Source organism: Pleurodeles waltl, chromosome 3_1 (assembly GCF_031143425.1).
Source record: "Pleurodeles waltl isolate 20211129_DDA chromosome 3_1, aPleWal1.hap1.20221129, whole genome shotgun sequence".
Lineage (NCBI taxonomy): Eukaryota > Metazoa > Chordata > Amphibia > Caudata > Salamandridae > Pleurodeles > Pleurodeles waltl.
Window position 1 is genome coordinate 579,306,052 of NC_090440.1, and position 19,071 is coordinate 579,325,122.

Below are 19,071 nucleotides of genomic sequence, written 5' to 3' on the forward strand. Positions count from 1 at the left end.
AACACGAGGTGAGGGTAAATGCATTAAATTTCTTTTTGAGAGAAAGAAATATTAAAGAGAAAAAACATTCTGAAATGCTTTTGGGAATGTTAGAATTGTGTCTAAATAATAACATCTTTACATTCTACAAGACTGTGTACAAACAAATGCGGGGAACTGCCATGGGAATTTCTCTCTCTCCCAGCTACGCGAATCTTACGTTGGGCTGTTGGGAGAGGGAGATAGCATGGCAAGAGAAACATTCACAGTATTTGGGTAAGATAGTCTTATGGCTACGCTATATAGATGATTTGTTTCTGATTTGGGATGGTACTAAAGAGGATTTCAGTGCTTATTTTCAAATTTGGAATCAACATGTCTGTGGTCTAAGTTTTACTTATAATATTGACAAAAAAACTAATTGATTTTTTAGACATTCGAGTTCATATAGAAGACAATCAGATAAATACGACTATGTTTAGAACAGCATTTTGCATGGGAGTAGTTTTCATCCCAAACTATTGTTGAGGAGCATTCCATTTGTTCCAATGACAAGGAAACGGAAAAACAATTTACCAAGGTGAAAAAACAGTTTATTCACCGTGGTTATTTACAAGCAAACATTGATCTTGGTGAAAAAAGAGCAAAAAAGATATCTCGACAAGAAACCTTGAAATCATTGACAAAAGGGACAACTAATGAAGATGTTTCCCCTTTTTAATCTTTACATATAGCAAGGAAAGTAAAAATATAAAGCAAATATTTAGAAAGCATTGGAAAATATTGAGAAGCGATCAAGACCTTGCGCAAAAGATAGGCCCTGGACCTCTAGTAACATATAGAAAGTCATGCTCATTGAGGAACATATTGGTGAACAGTCATTACGTAGCACCAATAGCGAAAAATTGGTTGAATAATGAAGCTATGGGTTTCTATAAATGCAATAAATGTAAAGTATGTCAAATTCCGAGAAACACAAAAACATTTACAGATTACAAAGGAAAGGTAATACATATCTCTCAAACAATGACTTGTAACAGCCAATTTGTGGTGTATATGCTTGAATGTGAATGTGGCCTGAGATACGTTGGTAGTACAATATGTCCACCGAAGAAAAGGATTTTAGAACATACTAGAGCCATAACAAATCAGGATTTGAGTTATGCTGTGGCTAAACACTTTTCCAAACGACACACAAAGGATTGGAGAGGATTACGATTTGTTGGTATAGCACATATCAATCAGAACGAGAGAGGGGGGTGATAGAATTTTAAAGCTCCGACAACTGTAAAGTAGGTATCTTATTCAGCTTCGCACTAAAATACCATATGGATTAAATATGGATGAAGAATTATATGTTCACTTATGATTTAGAGTGGTTAAAGGGGGGTTAAGGCATATTTCATTCAGAGATAAAGAGATAAATGGAGGTTGCACAATCAATGGGTAGATATGATAGGCACTTAGCCGGCATTTAAATATTGGTATTACTGAGGTCCAACAGTGGAAGAGATCAATCAATTCAGAAGAAAGAATTATCATTATTACTGTCTGAACTGATATTATGTGGCATAATAATTACTACCACTAAAAAATAAGTAAAAAATAAGTAATACATTCTGTAATAAAATGTGAAGCCAATATGAAAAGAGTATAAGATGAGAAATTATTGTGTAACCAAACAATGCCCTTGATTAGCTACAAAGTTCACATAGAGTGGAGCGTATTGTCTAGAAGAAGAATTTTGAATGACAATGAGTGGTTAAGAAATATTGCTAAAAATGATTTGCATACATAGCTAGAAAGAAATGAAGTGTATATGAAGTCTAAAAGATAACGTCTATTTGTTTTTAATTAAAATGCAAAGATTTTTAGATTTGTATAAACTACGATACCCAGAATGCATTGCAAGTGTGGGGAAGATATTGGGAATGAAAAGAGAAAGAAAGGAGGGGCTCATTTACCGTGATCAAGACTCCTTGGAGAGTCGAAACAGTGGCTGTTGCTTGCAATAAGTACATGTGAATTTGTACCTCCTGGAGTGCGGTGAAATCTTTTGTTTGTAAAATATTTCCGAGATTGGTCTTCTCCGTCACTTGTCACTGGCAGTGGAGTGCGCCTCCCAGCAACCTTTTGACCACATTGTTTATATATATATATATATATATATATATAACATTTATATACTTCATACAATTTACTGTTTTGTTGTTTTAGGCTGTTCAGCTTGAGTTCCTACCTTACCTTGCCCAGACCCTATTTACATTATCATTCTGAGTGCTCGCTTTCGGGAAACAGACCATTAAATTTTGTTCTTATCTCATCACATTTGCTGTGCATTCATAAACTGAGGTCAAATGTCAGGTGCTGTTTTCCGAGGGCGCTTGTCTACTTTTCTTTCTCTGACTTCAAAGTGAGAGGATGACATGGGGCCATCTCAGACAGAATGCTCCCAAAATGGAAATACTCACATGTGGCGATTGGAAATGTTCCTACACACTCTGCGCCTGGCCTGATGATCTGGGACCATCTCCTAAAATGTCTAAGGAAGTAAGAAACCTTGGAATTACCACGAACTCCAAGTAACAATGAATGCCAAGTGGACAAATTAGCAAGATCAAGCTTCATCACCATGAAAACTCTGCCCCCCTCCTGGGATTTCCACACAAGGTCAACGCTACTATCTTTCTTGCACTGTTTAAACTGGATTACTCCAATGGCTTCTATCGTGGTTAATCTCTATACTATGAAAAGACTACAATGGATTCAGAAATCTGCTGCCAGACTACTACTACATGTAAAGTCACAAGTCTAAATCTCCCCTGTCTTGAGGGCCCTACATTGGTTACCGGTTGCCAGAAGTTCCAGATTCAAGCTGCTTTGTATCACCCATAAAGCAATACATGGAACAAGGTTGCTTTTCATCAGGAATAAAATTACCAAATCATTCAACAAAGGAACTTCTGTTCAAGATTGGCACCTTGCCACAAAACCTCACCATCAAGAAAAAGACAATGTGATGTACAGCTTACTCTGTTCAAGCAGCCAAGCTTTGGAATACATTACCCCCAAATATAAGCCCCACGGATAACTATCTTATCTTCAGAAGACTACTCAAGAGATGGCTCTTTCCTACATAACCACCATACTCAAACAAAGTCAATGTACTGCATGTCCTTGTGTGTATGTAAACATTTACAATTGATTATATGTATATATGTGTATTTCTTTGTACAAATATGTAAAATAACTGTTTTCCATATATATATATATATATATATATATATATATATATATATACACATATATATATATTTACCTATTGTGATAGATAAATGAAAGTCATAAGCATCTAATCAAGTATATATATAAACTATGCAATGACATATATATATATATATATATATATATATATATATATGTGCAATATCATAGTGGGCACTAGCTCAACATATTATATATAGCACACGAATGGAGTCAAGGATACTGTAACTTCTTTTAGGATTATGTGTACCAACAACCATGTAGTTGAGATAGTAATAGAGGTCACAGACTGATACAGTGTCTCTAAGGTGTACTAGCTTCAAAATATTACATATGACACAAGAGTATAAACAGGATTATTGATATATTGTCTGTGAGGTGCACTAGCTTCAAAGTATTACGTATGCCTGAGGAGTAGAAAAAAGAATGTTGTCCATTTTAGGATTAGATATCGTATAGGCACATTATTTAGACATTAGTATCATCGGTTGGGAGTGATCAAAAGAAAGTTTCCTGACAAAAAATCATCGAACATACCAATTTCCTTTAGGTAACTTTCCCATGACAAGAGCAGATAATAATATCCATCAACAAGTTACAGCTAGAAAAAGCAAATAAACCCAAAAAACTCAAACAGATGTGGTTGATCAAAAAAAAAAAAAAATGTTTAAAAATGCCTATTAAAATCACAGATTCTTGTTCTACATTACAAGAGCTAGTCCCTACCATTGTTTTAGACCTTAAAAGCCATGTCCCATGCAGAAACTTAAAAAACCCAAATGCTATGTGCATTCTTGTGTCTGTTTTACAAATTCCTAATTCATTTATCCGGTGTCCATGGGCCAATATACTGGTCTGGAAAAAGCACAAAAGGTGATCAAGAGGTGATCCTTCGATTCCTCTGCCATACAAGATGAAGGACACAGTTTGGAATTATTGCAAGCAGACGACCAGGAGAATGTGAATTTAGCTAATGGTAAAACACCATATCTAAACTTCAAATATAGAGATCTTAAAAGTGGTGGATTAATGTTTCAAAAAAATCCTCACACTTGAACACAATGTAATAGTGCATAAACGCTTGTAATGCGGTGCCTACATATGTAAATGATTCCTTTTTCTGCATGAATAATTCCCTGGCCTTTGCTATATCTACTATAGTTGGATGAATAGAGTTATACCAGCTGTCTCTCAGCCAATAACAACATCTTAATATAGCTTAGCCAAGGAATCTTCAAGGCTCATGGATGGGTAGTAATATCATACAGTGCGTCTCTATATGGTTTTAACTCATCAATAATCCAAGTACGAAGCCAATACAATATAGGTCTCAGTTTGATGAGCTCTACAACAAGCTTCATTGCAAGATCTAACCTTAAAGCTAATAGAGGAGTATTCTGGACCAGGTTTGTTAGGGACCTTGTAAATGTGTTCTCTTTTATCCCTATATTCGTAGCTTAAAAATATACCCAGAGCCATATAGCATAAAGAGCAGCATTAATTGTTTGAGCTTTGTAAATTTCTATTGTGGGGGAGATTGGGTGCAAAGAAGTGTGCCTAGCAAACCTTATGAAGGCAGAGGTCCTCTGTTTAACACGCAGGGAGTTTTTTGTGAGTTATAACACTAATGAATTAGAATATCTTTGCATAATTCCCATGTTATTATAATCGCTTACACTCATGAGATGATTTACCCCAACCTCATTCTCCCCTAACATTTCTACGTCATTTAAAACACATACATTTGGTCTTCTGGGTATTAACTTGCAATCCATGGGTATCTCAAAAAGGAGAAAACCTTTGAAGGAGGGTTATGTAGTCTCTTTGGGGATTTAGCAAAGAGTAGTGCCAAAACATGCTTCCCGCTAGAATTGGTGCATTGTTTTCGCAATTAATCAAAAAGCTAATAAAGCCATCAATAAAAAGAAGGAATAGCATAGGGGCCAGAGCACAGCCCTAGAGAACACATCTATCACCACTTACGTTTGCCTGTCAGTTCATCCTATGGGCCTCACCTAACCAGAGGGAAAATGTCTATGTGCAGATGTATTATAACATTTAAAAGGTCAGCTGGAACTCCCATTTCGGCATGAATTTCCTACAGCCTTGTTCTAGGGACCAGGCCAAATGAGTTCTACTATCTTCCACTTAGTTACCAAAAATCTAATGCCCGATCCACAGTTCCTGTTTTTTCCCTAAAGCCTGCTTGATAATGACTTAAAGTTTCATTTTCCTTGATCCAGTCACCTAACTTGTCAAGGACTTATTTGGAGAATAATGAGGTGAAAGTTTAATGGCAAGTTTCCACAACTCTTCTTAAAATTGGGTGCAATTTCACCACCCTTCCCTGAAGTGGTGATTGAAGCAACCACAGCTACTGCATTAGAGATGAGACTTATATAGGACACCCAGATTTTGGGTTCTGAACAGAACAAGTCTGCAGGTAAGTAAGTGCCTTCCCAGGAACTTGTAAGGAGAAGATGATGGTTTGTCTAATAACACTTGTTTGGTTGGGGTACAGCACCTCATAAAAAGAATCTGGGAAAGAGGGCAAGCTTGCATCTTCAAAACATGATTCAATGTAGTTTACCCAGTGATTGGACTAGATGTGGGTTTATGGTCTCATGGTGATAATGCAACCACCATCACTCACTATGTGCCAGTGGCTCCACACATCATTAGTTTTGGTTGCTTCTAATAATTCTTCCTACATTCCCAGTTCGCACTCTATTTTATCAAGCAGCTGACCACCTGACCAGGGTATTTGCTTCATTGCAGGTTTTTTGTTTATATTTACTCATCTTCTCAGGGACTTATTTGAGGCTCGGTTGTCTCAAGCTAAACATCTCTGTTTCTAAGTCAAACGCCCTGTTTTTCCTGTTCAGTGCCAGTTATCCCCATCAGCAACCTGGGCCTTGGTCTCATCTCCAGTGTGATTTCACTACTTTCCTACTCAGGGACTCTTGTACATGTTTTAGTAGTATTTCCATTCTGGAAATCATTGGCTTGGTTCCCTATTTTGCACAAGCTATAAAGTCTTTAGAATGGGTTATTTTGGTCTCGCTTTTCCTGTTCGCATTTTATCATAGTCTCCAAGCTCTCTGTTTTTCTCTTTGCAATACAACATCACCACCAAATTTGATTACCTCCGAGCATGGCGACAGCAGCAATGCAGTCCATCATGCCATTGCTTTTTTAAGTTTACTTTACCCTTGGTCATCTGTTCATATTCAGAGAGTTCTGAAATATTTGCATCTCAAAGATGGAGAGATTAGGTGAGAGCTTTGTATTGTCAAGTCTTTGGAAGCAATGGATGAAAAAGCTTTTTTGGCAATCCTGAGGAAGGGGGGTCCACCCAGGTGAATATGTAACATTCACAGTACTTGGAAATATAATAAATAATCCCAGATTAGCTAAATTGACTAGTTCTAAATTAACCATATCTGCTTGATCTTTAATTACCAGAATTTCCAGATGCTTGAAAAGTCCCCCAAAAAAGAACTTATTTGAGGTTCGAAAGTCAATGCCAGGTCCATGTGAGAAACTGGTTTACTAGATGGGGTGGACTGAGGTCAACCACAAGTAATAATGGGACTATACTGTTGGGTAGGTTAGAAAATCCTGGTCTTCGTCCTTGCTAGTTATTCCACCAAGCAGAGAGGCCTAACCTAGAGAATATGTGTAAATAGTAATACCAAAACAGTCAAAAAGTAAAAAACACAAATTAAAAATCCCACTTGAATTTATAAAATAGAAAATAATTTAATGACAAAATGACACAAATCAACAAAAATCCTATAAGAGGAACAGGAGATATGAATTTATAAAAATTGACGGGAAAACAGAGCTAAAACGTGCAAAGCACTAAAGGATATTCCAGTCAGGTTCGACCTAGTCAAGGGTTTTACCTTAGAATGCAGATTTGTTCTGGAAGTCAAAATCCTTCAGCGGAGTAAGGCAGCAGGTTGCATCTGAGTAGGGCTCCATGAAGACAGACAGGCAAAAGCTTAGGTGCTGGTGAGCCAGTTGATTTTTGCAGGTAAAGTTCCAAGCAGTAAAATGTCCTAACATCTCTAAAAAAGTTTTTCAGACATCCAGTTAGACACAGCCAAGGGTCCCAGGACCTCAAGTACATCACTTGTGGGTTCACTCCAACAGAGGCTACCAGTAGAGTCCAGGTCAGTTCTAGCTAGTACTGGTCAACTGGGCACTTCAGGAAAAGGAACTCTTGCCACTTGTGACCATGTAGCCACACAGGAGACTAGCCAACCAACTGTTTGAGTCCACTTCTTTGTCATTGGTACAAGTAGAAGCAGGTGCAACCCTTCGGATCTCCTCAAAGGTCTCAAAAAGCAGTTGCTGTCCTTCTTTTATTCTTCCACATATCCAGAAACTGTTCTGAAGAAAGTGTCCTGAGGTGCCACGTTTATGCCTGGCACTGACTTGTGAGCAAGGATGACTCCTGACCACTCTCTAACCAATAGGGTAAAAGTTCCCAGAGGTAACCCTACCCACTTTTGCAGCAGTGGCGGCTGATGACCTTTAAAAGTGGCGGGCATAGAAAAATTAAATATGCTGACAAGGGACGGTAATTGCTTTATAAGTAGAATGTGCCCAGATCACCTCTGCATTATGAATTCCATTTTGAAGCATAGCATAGTTGCAGAATGCAATTTGTAATGCAGAGGTGATGGGTACATTCTTTTTATTAAGCATTTAGTCCATTGTAAACATGTAGTATTAAAGAGAATCTTACCTTGACACCTTCATTCAGCTTGTAGTACTCCAGAGGTTAAATTCTCCTGTGTCGCACTTCCTGGGTGTAAAATATGCTGGTCTGACAGAATATAAACCCCAAGCTTTTCAGCCAATCTAAGCACTGCTCTCATGCTGCCTGTAATACTAAACAGCATAAGTCCAATGCCAGGATTGGCTGGGTCAGGCAGACACAAACCTCCATCAGAGAATGAGGGGGGGGGGTGTCTCTGCTATTCCAGCTTGTTGGTAGCATTGGGTCAGGAAGCTTGAACTGTGCAAGTTAGGCTGGCCGCAGTGAAACCCCTATCCAGTCTGACATACGCAGTTCAGTAAAATTTGTTTCAGCTGTCCCTGCTAATCCCAGTGGATGAGAGAGTAGTGCAGCCTTGCCACCACTTGAAAGAAATAAATGACGGTAAGTATTTAGGAGGGAATTGTGTTGAGAATGATTCTTTCTGACTGTGGAGGTTCGAAAGTGGTGAGTCAAAGCCCCTAGGCTCCTATACAGGAAGCACTCGTTTTGCAGCAAAAACTGTGCCCTATTGCAAAAAATTCCATTGCGCTCCTCACTGTTCAGAGTTATGAGCAGCCCCTCCTCTTTAGTCACTCCAAAACCAGTTTTGGGGTCTGTTTTCCCCTCACCTGAGTTTTGTACCTGTGTGACCAAGAAGACAAAAGAAGGGGCCTGGTCAGGTGTCATCTGACATCTGCTTGTGACATGGGACCCCCTTTTGAGGTATATTCAGTTTCTAGGCACAGTCCAACTGGCCTTCCTGCCAGAGGTTAAAAACAATTCCCCTCACCCAAGCCGTTGTCTCTGCACAGACAGCGGTTTTCACTCCTCATCAGGGCCATTTACTCGATGGGTGACAGTTAAAGGGTTAGAGTTTAAGGCAGGAAAAATGTAACTGTCTAAGAGTTTAATCATGAGATAGCAGAACTATTACCTAATATTGCTTCCCAGTGTTTCTCTTTGGGCTGATAGCCTTCCCACTTTAAAAATACCTTTTGGGTGCTAGTCAAGTAAGGACATGTTAACTTTACATTTTGACATGTCTTTCTTTTAAATAACATATACCATGCTTCGGGGGTACAAAGACCTACATAGGGATAGCTTAATAACTTTTTAAAGGGCGGCTTTCTCCTGTCACAATGAGACATTTTAAAAGGTTGGTCTGGAGTTTTAAAACTGCATCTGCCAGCCTACAGTGGTAGGCCTGGTGTCATGTTTTTATTGTCACACTAGTGGAAGGCACAGTGACAGGCTGTAGTCCACAGGTGACATTTGACTTACCATGCATTGGTGCACTAAGTGTCAGACTTACAAAAGCGTCACCCAATTTAGCGCATCAGCCAACAATTCTGTGCTGCATTATGTGACAAGGAGGGAGCAAGAGAGCACCTTATCTACAGAGATATGGCACTCTCCTCCACTCTCCCTAGCGCCAGCGCAGAAGTTTGCTGCTGAGTACCACATACACACACCTTTGCAAGGGTTTGTGTGTGTCTAGCATAGGTTTTGTACTGGAAAAGTTTTCTCTCATTACAAAATATTTTGCCTAGATAACCTTTAAGACTTTTCCTACTTTGTATGTGTGCTGCACAGTGCAGCATACATGCCAAGTTGGAAAAGAAAGGAGAAATAAAAACATTTCTCTTTTTAACACTTGCTATCAAGTGGCATTCATTTTTTACACAAAACCTATTATTGTTAGTAGACAGGGTTTTGTGTCAAAAAGCATGGATGGCTGCATGGGAACGCCCATGTACCACCCATGTACCGCTCTCTTTATGCTAAGGACTGCTTTGCATTACTTTTAGGCAACTGTCCAGCACAAACGGTTTTGCACTGGAAAGTAAATAACATAAAAAGCATTTTGTGCTGGTTTGAGTTACTTTTGCGATGCATACACAGCACAAAATGTTTGTAAATCTTGCTCCATATACTATGGCCTTACTGGAAGGTTACATCTGCCAATTAACAGTCTGCCAATTTCGACATGTGTATGGGTCAGAGTCACTAAGGACGTTTCTGAGCTGTCACTGTGCACACAGGCAAAAAACTATTAGCATCCATCCTCAAAAAATGGGGGTGACCAGGCAAAAAGCAGCACTTCCCACAGTTTCCATGCCTCATTACTATTAGAGTTGGGTCTAAGTTTCATTCTTTTTGCTTGGTTGTAGCTTTGGGGTTAACTCTGCATGTTGAGGATTGAGTGTCACTGACATGAATTATCAGAGACACTGCTGTTGAGTGATCATTTTGGTGAGCTTACTTGGGTGTTTCTGTTTTGGAGAGATGTGAGAATTATTTTATGTATACCTGGGCATTTCCCGTGAATGAAATGGCTGTGTGGGTGAGCCACAGCCATCTCAATATTGGCAGTTTGTGTTTTTTTTATGGAATTGGGGTGTCTTATGTCCCAGGATTGGGTGAAAGCACTTGATTTGGGCTGTTTTTATGATGCAAAATGTACTTGATTGCAGTGATGGAGTTCATAGGAGTTGGTAGAAATTGGGTCTCTGGTTGGCAAATGTATGCACCCTGTCCAACCAGGAACCACATTCCTAGTCAGGATAAGTCAGATACACACCATACATTAACCTGTGCTCAGCCTCTGGTAGCTTGGTACAGAGCAGTAAGGCTTAACATAAGAGGCAATGTAAAAAGTATTTGTGCAAACACTTCAAACAGTAAGACACTAAAAACACCATCCAAAAAGAGACCACTCCTGGTTAGAAATATAGAGCTTAATTGTATGAACAAAACAAGGCCAAAAAGACAATAATACAATAAGTGAAAGTTGAGATATGAATTTTAAACGAATATACTGAAATATAGTGCTTAAAAGCAGAAAGTGCCAACCAGGGCCAGATGGTCATGCTAGATTGGGTTAAATCCAAATGTTCAGGCCACCTGTGATGGAGCATAGGTCGGATACAGTTGCAGACAAGTCCCAGTGAGGTTTTCCCTTCTCAAGAGCTGAGTCAAGAGTCCTGTTCATGAGGGAGAAGTTTGCCAGGAGCAAAGAGAGCATCTGCTGGGTGTCGCAGGAGCCTCGCGGTCACAAGCGGCAATGTTTGTTGTGCGAAGAGACAAACTTACGGTGGCTCATGCTGATACTTCAGGCTAGCGGTGCGGTTCCAGTGCGAGCAGGCCTCTTCAAGTTTGTAAAGAGCCCAAAACCTTGATTTCAGGAACCAAAACACACTTCCAAGGGCCCAGGATTGGCCAGGCGCCTCTTGAGGTCAGGAGCTGGTTGACGACGGGTCCAGGAGCTGCAATAGGTGAGTGGGAAGTGTTTTGGGTCCCTCAAACTTCAGAAAACAGGAGGCAAGCCTGCAAGCCCTTTGGTTCTGGGTTGGAGAGATTCAGTCCAGTCCTTCTTACTACCAGTCAAGGAGGGCAGCGGGTCAGAGCAGAGAAAGAGTCCAGCAGAGTCCAACAGATTGACAGTCCTTCCAGCAGCACATCTTCTTCCAGGGGGAGTATTGACAGGTCCAGAAGTGTACTGAGTTGGTGGAGTCTGGGGTCCAGTTCTTTTACCAAGTGGCGCCTTTGAAGTCCCTGCCCTTCCTGCCTTGGCTCCAGACTCACTACATGGGGTTATGCAACCCTTTGTGTGGGATCAGGACACAGCTCGTTCAGGTGTAAGTGTCAGCTCCTCCCTCCCATCCTGCCCAGGATGGCCATCAGTCACACCTAAGCTCCCTATACAAGAGCTATCACCCACCCAGACAGAAGGCACCAGATGCTTAAAGTAAAAAAATACACATTTTCTAAAAGTGCCATTTTCAGAATTACAGTTTAAAATCTAACTTCACCATAAATTATTATAATTTGTGATTCCAGAGACCTCAAACTTGGGGGTCCCATCTCTTCCCAATTAGAAATTACACATATAAAATGTAATAAGGAATCCCAATGTTATCCTTTAAAATAGACATGCTTTAAGAGAGTGGAAAATGAATGTAAGAGGTTTTCACTACTAGGAGATGTAAAACTTAAAAGTACATCTCCTACTTTTTACATACAATGCTTTTCACTAGGAAAGCGTACCATGGTATTCTGTTATGAAACCGCCCCCAAAGTGTCTTGTTTAAAACAATTCCTGTGATAAGAGTGATGGACACAGTGGCAATGGGTGAACAGTAAAGCACTGAGAGCACCAACACAAAGTGCAAGCTCCACACACTGCAACAGTGTTGGCAAAAAGATGCCTCATCTCTTTCAGGATTGCAGGGTGTGGAATGTTTCATGACATATGACACGTAGGGCTGATCACGTTTACTATGACGTGGGCATTTTTTGGTAAATGTTCTTATGATATGTGCAGTCATGAGGTGCATTTAGGACATGTGCATTTTTGGTAACATGTTTACTAGGACATGTGCATTTTTGGTAACGTGTTTACTATGTCATGTGCATTGTTGGTGATAATGATGACAACCTTGACTACTGCTTGTTTTGCAAGATAATCAGTAACCTATGTGTGTTATGTGACTACTGCTGGCATTTGCAGGGTACTAGTAACTCTGTGATGTTCTGACAACTCCTTGTGTAGCAGGGTATTACTGACATGTGTTTGGTCTAATGATGTTTTGTGCAATACAGTTTATTTTATATAACTTGTTGTTGTGTTTACTTTGCAGTGTATTTATTGCATCACATGTGTTGTGTGGGTTGTGCGATCCCTTTACACATTGCCTCTAGGATAGGCTTGACTGCTTGTGCAAAGCTACCAAGGGGATGAGAAGGGGTTATCCTGGGTGTGTAACTCCCACGCCCTGACTAGAGTGGGTGGGTTAAGCCTGGCTTAGGTGCATACCCTAGTCAACCAGAAACCACATTTCTAACATGACACTATGTAGCTAGGTGCTTTTCATAAAATGTACACAATTGCCACTAGGTTCACATTTCACCCATACGCCAATCTATGCCACCATGTACCCAAGTGTATCAAGTATGCTATTCACTGCCTTATCGCCCCCTGGCATTCTCAAGATATTGGTCAATGTCATGTAGTGCCCGAGGTAATCCCCAGATTCTGGTGAATGGCATACTATGCTCCTAATATATCAACAATCCCCTGTATGCCACCAAGTGCAAGGAATCCTAATCGCATACGTCCACATGTACACACACACATAAGCATACATGTTCAATAACATGCGCATCTATGCACACACATCTATAATGCACACCGGCTCACATACCCATGTGCACAATCACTCACTTGCATCCCTTTACTTTAATATTAGTGGGTGTCTGCCCCTCTTCTACTGCGTTTTAGTAATGTGTAAAGACATAATGGCCTGTCACTGGTATTGCCTTTGGGTCAGGAAATGCTGCTCTCCAACTCCTGGACTTGCAGCCAGACCCACCTTCAGCACCAGGACTGTGAGGAGGTAAGGGATAGGCATCAGTTACATGCTTGCTTCTACCTCCATGTCAATGCCTCATCTCTTCAGTTGCTTAGTCTACCAAACTTCAACATTCAAGAGAGAAGGTGCGAATGTGGGAAGGACTGTGCCAGTGCTGAGGGCGTGTTCACTCAGCAATCGCAGCTAATCACGGCTCGAGCTAACTGAAAGGGGCGGTGCAATGCACGCGCAAGCAGGAGGGTGAATTAAATGATATACAGAAAAATTTTAAAAAACACTTACCCTTCACTCCCGCGCACGCCGCTCCTCTGCTTCCTCCTGTCTCGCTGGTGCTGCAGGCACAGGCTCCTAGCCTGCCCTGCCCCAATCCTGATGCTACTTAGAGAAGCGTCAGGATTGGTTGGGGGTGCCCTGGCTGGGTACTCCCAGGCAGACTGGGAGCCTGTGCAGGCTCTCTCCAGTGTTGCTGGGCTGGAGAGAGCCCTGTGCGCATGTGTGTTTTGCCGGCCAAACACACATGCACTCTGAGGGGGAGTGCTGAGCACTCCCCCCAGTGCATGCCACCCCGTGGCCCGCCCCTTTTTCCCAAAAAACGATCATAAACACAGTTTATGATCGTTCTTTGGGAAAAGGTTTGCAGCTGCCGCTGCAGGCGGGGGCGATGCCCCTTTTGCCTCTATGGAGGAGCCCCCCTGCTCTCACTGGTGCAGCACACACACATGCTTACACTCTCTATTTCTCTATCTCGCCCTCCCTCTCCCGTTCTCTATCTCTCCTCCCCCCCCCTCACACACACTGTTATAGATCTTGAGGTACCTGATTTAACATATGCGTTGGTCAGTGTTGATTTCTGATTCCGCACATTCAATATAATTCAAATATATACCGATTCGACTTTTACAGCTATTGTTTCTCATTTCTGGCAGGATAAAATGAATAAAAAGCGATTAAGTGGACAGAAATGGATCTTGGATATGAACCAGAGAAGCGATAATCCTTGGAGAGACCTGTTTTTATGGGCTGTGCTTCAAAATCGACAGAAAATGGCCACTTACTTTTGGACAATGGTGAGCATTATAACTACCATTTTTTTGGTGAGCGGTTTTAGTAAGTGTTACACTGTTCTAGCTGCCTGTCTTTCTGTCAGTCAATGTGCCTGTCTTTCCGCCAGTATGCCTGCCAGTCAGTGTGTTTCTCTGTTTGCATCCTTGCCTGTCCCTTTCACTATATGCATATCAATGTGTTTCATTGCCCTTCTACATTTCTTACTGCTTGTCTAGATTCTCCTTCAAGCTTGTAACAAAATCCCAAAATAGAAGCTTCTGCACCACTTATGACAGCCCCCTTTGTTATATCACTTGAGGAGGACTGATATGGACCTGCCTTAAAAAGGAACTCTTATTTCCACACTGTTTAAGAAGCGGTCTTAGAAATGCTAGATTGCTTAACTCTGCCAAGTTCCACTAAAATGCACTGATAAACGTTTTGCCTGCCAGGATCCAGCTTGTGGGCTCCAAAGCCACAGTTTTGTCCTCCTTCAATCAGATTTAGGGCAGTAGGTGGGGTTGAGTCAGCCCTGTTGGTTATAATTGTATTTTATGGACCTTCCAGTGCTCCAGTAGTGACTTTGGTAGCCAATCTAAAAAAATCGAAACAAGCACATTTCTATCTAACCCAGACTTACTACAGTACACAAAGTGTCCCCCATATCACCACTAACTTGAAATGCCTACATGGTACCTCTGGTTACACACTTGAACAAGTCCCCTATTGGGCTGCATTTTTATGTGAATAAAACAACTACACAAAACAATTTTCAAATATGTGAGATGCTTCGATTAACTCAAGCACTGTCTGAAAAGGACGAGGAGTGTGTGTCAGACAGTGGCCCTTTATTTAATGCTGGTGAAATGGAAGTGATTTTTCAGACCCAAGGAAGAAAATGTTTATTACTAGCTGAAAAGTTTATTCCATCTGAAAAGTGAATAATCTCAAATTTCACATTCAAGAACAAAGGTTGTAGTCCCAGGGCATTTCTTTTCGAAGGTCATGCAGTAATAAGCTGCAATTCCATATTTATACTTTTGACTGCTGTCTGTGCTACAGTATCTTCAGGTATTACAATGCTTCGAATGGCTGTTTATAGATGTATGACATTCCTTGTACAATGCACTTACTGGTACACCTATCTACACACATGAATCGCTTTTTAAATCTATTTGAAACATGGACAGTAAAATGTTACATATTGGTCGAACGTATTGGAGAACAATGCTTGTCCACGGCCTTGTAATTTTCAGAGCACCTTCTTTTGTTGAATACACTTTGTGGAGATAGTGCTACTCCGAATACTGTTGGATGAGCTTTAATTTTCCCTCCGTTTTCAGGGCCAGGAAGGCGTCGCTGCAGCGCTGGCAGCCAGCAAAATTGTGAAGGAGATGGTGCGGCTTGAAACAGAGACGGAAACTGCGCGAAGCATGAAAGAAGCTCAGTATGAACACCTTGCTTTAGGTGAGCAATTGGATCTACCACAACAGGACACTCCAGAATAGGGGTAGACATTATAAAGAGGTCTAGGGGCTGTACTGTGGTTCTTCATATCTGTTATAAAATATTAGTACTTAATTTTACAGTGTTTCTCAAACCTGGCAGAAGCTTTTGGGGTCTCGGATACCTAGCATCATGTTAGGTCCTTGCGGGACCCCTCCCTGGTGCAAAAGGCCTCCCTCAAAAGGAAAACAATGTCCTTGGATGCATTTCAGGGCGGCACCAGCATGCAGTGCCATCTAGTGGAGGCTGGCATTACCTGCAGCACCCTAAATACATAATGAAAGCAGGCCGCTTTTGTATTTAAAAAGTAAGTTTAGCAGTGGCGGTGTGGGGCACCGCGAAGAGTAGACACTGGCTGTCCCTTCTTCATGACGGTCTTGTGTTTGAAGAATACATATTTGTAGAAATAAATAAGTAAAGAGACATTCAGCCACTTAAGAATAAGCCAGAACAAGTACCACAGCACTGGGCACAATGATGCCATTTCATGACACATCCTGCTGAGTCAGGGAACCTGCATAAGTTATATGTATGTAAAGAAATGCACCAGAAAAAAGAGGGACTGAATTGGGCGATATTGGGGTGGGAAGTAAATGCTAGTTGCCAACTGAAGGCTTAAATGTCCTGGAGGTAGAGTATGGATTTGGTCAGGATCCCGTGAAACCACGGCCTGCGCCCCCAATCGGCCATCGCTCACGCTCATTAAAACCCGCCAAATCCCATGTACCCTCAGAAAACAGGATATAAGACCAGGACTGAAGTATCTGATATTGCAGGCTTCACTCCTCAGATAATGGCAGATCGTAAGCAGGTGCAGGGATATGCTGACACTTGATTCCTCTAATCCCCTCCCCTTGTTATTTCTGGTGCTAGACCTAATTTTAAAACACATATTCTGACAAACAGTAAAGTTGAAAACAGATCAGTGTGATATCACCTGTTAAAGGCATACGTTAAGGTTCCTTTTCTCACTTAACTAAAGTGAGAATAGTTTCCTTCCCTGTCGGAAGGCTTACAAAGTTTAGCTGATTGTTTAATGCGATCCAATAGTTATTTTCTGGTGCAGGTCTAATGATTTATTTGATATGTGTTATTTATCATCTATCAGTTTGAATGATGTTGTTTTAAACTACCTATAGATACCTGTGCATTACATGTGAACTTTTACATGGTCCTAAATGGCTTGCTGTGTCATTCAGTGGTAGAATTTCTGTTTATGAGCTGTGTTTAGGATAACAAGAAATTAAATGAAGTTTTTGTGACATACATTGATATCATGGACGACATATTCAGCACACACGCCAAGTACTTGCCTTAAAAAAAATCCTAGGTAACCCTTATGATTAATAAAGGAACAGCGTTTATCCTACAAATACACAAAGAAGGTAAAGCGCCTGTTTAACCTGCTGAAGAACCAGGTAACCCCTTCATAGTTCTTCTCTGCAGAGTGTGTGTCCAGCACTGCCCTGCAGCCTTGTTTTGCTATGTTATTTCCGAGCTCATAGACTCGCAGGTCTCTTATACTAGTGAAGCCTCGATAGGACTGAAGCACCTGCTGTAGAGTTGTCCCTGTGGTCCACTCGCTGGAGGATAAGGGCCTTTGTGGGAGCATGACAGGCTGCTAGTCTTTCCTTGTGCTCCCCACGAGTTATGAGAGGCTTGGCATGTAGTACCCTCAAACATCTGGAGTGATCCATTTTGCAAAGTCTTAGCCCTACCATGGGCGTCATTCAGCTCCAGCCAACTTATCTACCTACATAGCCAACCAGGGAAGCTTAAGGACAATGGAAGATAACTAAAATGGCAATAGTACAGATGCTATACAACTGCTGGTTTCTACCATTGGTAGCCTGGATACTGCCTATACTTGTATAGTGCATGGAAACCAGCTATGGTGCAGGCACTATGTGTTTCGGACTTTGGACCTAGAAACAGGAATCTTTAAAGATAAAACAACCCTTTTGACATCTGCTTGCAGTCTTCACAGTCGGCAAAACATCAAAAAAGAGTAACAACATAAAGGGTTTTTGCTCTGGGGACATTGGTTTAGTTTCAAAAATTGCTTCATTAATCTCGGATTCCGGTAGCAAGAGGGCGACCATTTCCATCCTCTACTACTCAGCAGCAACAGCATTGCTGGCGCCGTGCCAAGGCCGCTCCAGGCAGGTTCAGAGGAAGATGCTAGGGATTCTGGAAGTCCTGCCAAACAAGTAAGTGTGTGACTGCTCCATTCTGAGTAATAATGATATATTTAGGTAAGGATATGTTTTAAGCAGTAATCATTCGAACAATTTATATAATGATCTTCACAAGTTGGACGGTAGGGGGAAGAGAGGCAGCGTGAAAAAGAAAGAGGGGGTCTGAGTGAAAAGGAGACAGTCAGGAAAAAAATAAAAACAAAAGAATGCACCTTCAAAGTTACTTTAGTAACAGGATATAACTATCCCCATTCACCTTCTCACTAAACTGAGTGACTTACTAGAGAAATGAGATGGAGCCAAAGTCACACCATTTTCACTTTCCTGAGCAGAAGGGTAGGGGAGGTGCTGGGTTTGGACATTGCATGATTCAGAAGTTGGTCTAATGATGGATCTCTGGTTGTAAAGGCATTATGGACAGGAAAGCGCGTCTCTGCGTGATGCCTAATTGTGGTACCTGTTTTGTTATCAGATTTGTTCAGTGAGTGTTACAGCAACAGCGAAGACAGAGCTTTTGCTTTGCTCGTTAGAAGGACCAAGTATTGGGGCAAATCCACATGTCTGCAGCTGGCTACCGAAGCAGACGCGAAATCATTCTTTGCACACGATGGTGTTCAGGTAGGTATTATGGCATTTTTTACCGAAATCCACAACTTGATATTCTCTGTGCGAATTTACTTAAAAACATAGCATGTGCAATTTTTCTAACTTTGTTAAAATGTGTTTTACTGCATAAATTATCCAGGATTTAGAACACTTTTTAATGTGCTTTGAAGACTATTGGGAACATTTAAACCACCCGGTTTGATGAAGACCCTGCCCCCACCGTCTCAGCAGAGTACTGCTTGACCAATGTAGAGATCCCCGCCTGCTTTGTAGGGAACATTTAACTGAAGCTGTGTCCACCTTTCCGGCGGAACACGTTCATCAACTTCCT

General features: G+C 41.1%; 1 protein-coding gene across 1 annotated transcript in view; it reads left to right on the forward strand.

Annotated features, from left to right (window-relative positions):
• The window catches only part of TRPM5 (transient receptor potential cation channel subfamily M member 5), a 462,539-nt gene that overhangs the window by 136,450 nt on the left and 307,018 nt on the right, over window positions 1–19,071 (forward strand). Inside the window, exons 10-12 of the mRNA XM_069221458.1 lie at window positions 14,331–14,453; window positions 15,774–15,897; window positions 18,607–18,752. Coding sequence (XP_069077559.1) covers window positions 14,331–14,453; window positions 15,774–15,897; window positions 18,607–18,752 — 393 coding nt within the window. The remainder of the gene's footprint in view (window positions 1–14,330; window positions 14,454–15,773; window positions 15,898–18,606; window positions 18,753–19,071) is intronic.